Genomic DNA, 2,320 nt, shown 5'->3' on the forward strand with positions numbered 1-2,320 from the left:
CTTATCAACTTGATGTGTGTGTTATATGATTAGAATTTAGAAAGCTTCCAATTACATAAAATTATGTTAATCACTAGTTTCCTATATTAACATAAGTTGCATTTTTCAAAAAGAAAATAACAAACAAGATACATTTTTCAAAAAGGAAATAACAAACAAGAGTATACCTTTCCTTTTGTAAACAAGATATTTTATAGAATGGTCAACCACAATTCATATCGGCTTCAAATACAACCCGACCCGACCCGCTGACATCATATATTTGTCACTCACTTAAAAGCACCCAATCACACACAACTGTCACTCACTTGTCAAAAAGGCGCACGTGTCTTTGACTCTTTATTGAAAAACCCCAACTTCACACTTTTACGAGCCCTAATTTCTCTCATCGTCAACTATTCAACTCGATCGATCAATCAATCAATCGATCCCCTCAGATCGAATTCAACCTCTGTGAAATTCAACTCACCAATTCGATTGTTCAGGTCAGCTTACTGTTTTTGATTCGGTTTTCTTCACATACGTTCTGTAGCTTCGTTTCACTCTTCGATTTGACGATTTTGTATGTTTCCTTGTGATCGTTAACTGTTTGATCGTGTCGGTGATTAGTCGTTAGTTGAAATTCCAGCAATTGAATTATTTTTCTTATTTTAGGTCATTTGTAGCGTGATTTACGCGGATGAATTATTAATTTCGATACGAATTAGGTAATTGGAGATTCGGAGATTCTGTTTGAGCTAATTCTGTATAAGTTTCATCTGTTAACGCAGAAATCAATACTTGACATTCTCATCCGTACTTAATGAAGTCAAAAGCGAAAAGTTAGGGTTCCTTTTTTTGGAATGTTGGGTGGATCTTCGGTGATGTTGGCTGTGACTTGTTTTGGATATTATCATCCAACAAAAAATGCCAGCAGTTCGGCATTGTTCCAGAATTGACACTTTTGAGCTGAAACTTCACATGGAAAGAAGACTCGGATCACAAAAAGCTCAAAAGTACTTCAATCTTCTCACCAGATACTTAAGTCAAAAGCTCAGAAAACCAGAATTCAACAAGCTTTGTATCAGTTTAATAGGTAGAGAAAATCTTCGCCTCCACAATGAACTCATCAAATCACTTCTCAAAAACGCAACTCTTTCCAAAACACCTCCAAAGAAAGTCAACACCAACAACACTCTTAGTCAACCTTCTTCACGATTTGCTAATGAAAGAAAGGTTAAAGCTCACCAAAGTCAACAACAAAGTGCTATAGAGCTTTTTTCTTTAGGTAGCAAACCACCTATTGAAGTAAACTCAGTTGAAGATGGTGAAGAAGTTGAACAGATTTCAATAAGTCCTGGAATCCATAGTCGAAGCCCAGTTAAAGCTCCATTTGGAATCAAAATCCACTCAAAAGACTCAAAAAAAGTTCTTTCCATTTCTTCACCTTTTCACACGTGTCATTACAACTCTCAGTTACCACCTACATCTTCTTTATCTACCAGATTGAAACACAAGTTGAAAACAGAAGGTCTTGATATTACCATGGATTGTGTCAACTTAGTCAACAGCGGGTTAGATTCTTTCTTGAAAAGGGTTATAAAGCCATGTTTGGAGTTACGTAGATCAAGATCTTTGAAGAATCAAGAAAGATTGTTTCCATTTTCATCATCCATGGTGGATCTTCGTGTGGTGACAGAGTCAAATTCCAAGATTCTTGGAGAAGATTGGGGGATTGAACTTGAGAAGATTTGCTTGTTTGAAAGCAGATAAAAACTCGATTCTGTTGTATATATAAATGGGGAAAAGCTAACTAGTGATCTTCTTCAACTGGTATTTATATCTTACTCTACCTCTTTTTTTTTTTTTTTTTTTTGGATAGTTTGTTGATAAATGTTATATTCTTGAATCTTGAGTTGATAGAGGTATTAATTATAATTGAGTCATTAGTTGTTTACAAAATAACATCTTTTTGCCATTTTTGAGATGGTTGAATTTGTTGTTTATTATACTTTATTACTATGATTTTTTTATCAGTTTTGATGAGATGATTTTTAAAAATGAAGCTTCTTTTATAGATCTTGAAGTTCTTATAGCATACTTATTAATAATAAAAAATGTTAATTTAGAAAACATTCAACGTCATTTGGAGTATGTAATCATTATTGTAATTAATTTCAAAAAATAAAAAATTTGTTATTATAGTTCAAACCTATGTTAAAAAAGTTAGATTTTTTCTTGTAAGGTTAGGGACGTTAATTGGAACTAACTTTTTTATTTATTGATAATCATTGGCTCATTGCTTAAATTTAAGACAATTAACATTTATAAAAGTCAAAGT

General features: G+C 32.9%; 1 protein-coding gene across 1 annotated transcript; it reads left to right on the forward strand.

The window, feature by feature from the left end:
• The first annotated feature begins 311 nt into the window (after positions 1–311).
• LOC145166916 (uncharacterized) lies at positions 312–1,917 on the forward strand. The gene is made up of 2 exons (XM_079085973.1): positions 312–485; positions 771–1,917. Exon 2 carries the CDS (start codon positions 907–909, stop codon positions 1,750–1,752), a length of 846 nt encoding a protein of 281 aa, XP_078942099.1. The 5' UTR covers positions 312–485; positions 771–906; the 3' UTR covers positions 1,753–1,917.
• The last annotated feature ends 403 nt before the right edge of the window (positions 1,918–2,320 follow it).

Source organism: Lactuca virosa, chromosome 3, assembly GCF_052849685.1.
Source record: "Lactuca virosa cultivar CGN04683 chromosome 3, Lactuca_virosa_CGN04683_v6, whole genome shotgun sequence".
NCBI classification, from domain to species: Eukaryota; Viridiplantae; Streptophyta; class Magnoliopsida; order Asterales; family Asteraceae; genus Lactuca; species Lactuca virosa.

Coding starts and splice junctions, on each gene's coding strand:
- LOC145166916 (XM_079085973.1), top strand. CDS start 907: ATGCCAGCAGTTCGGCATTGTTCCAGAATTGACACTTTTGAGCTGAAA.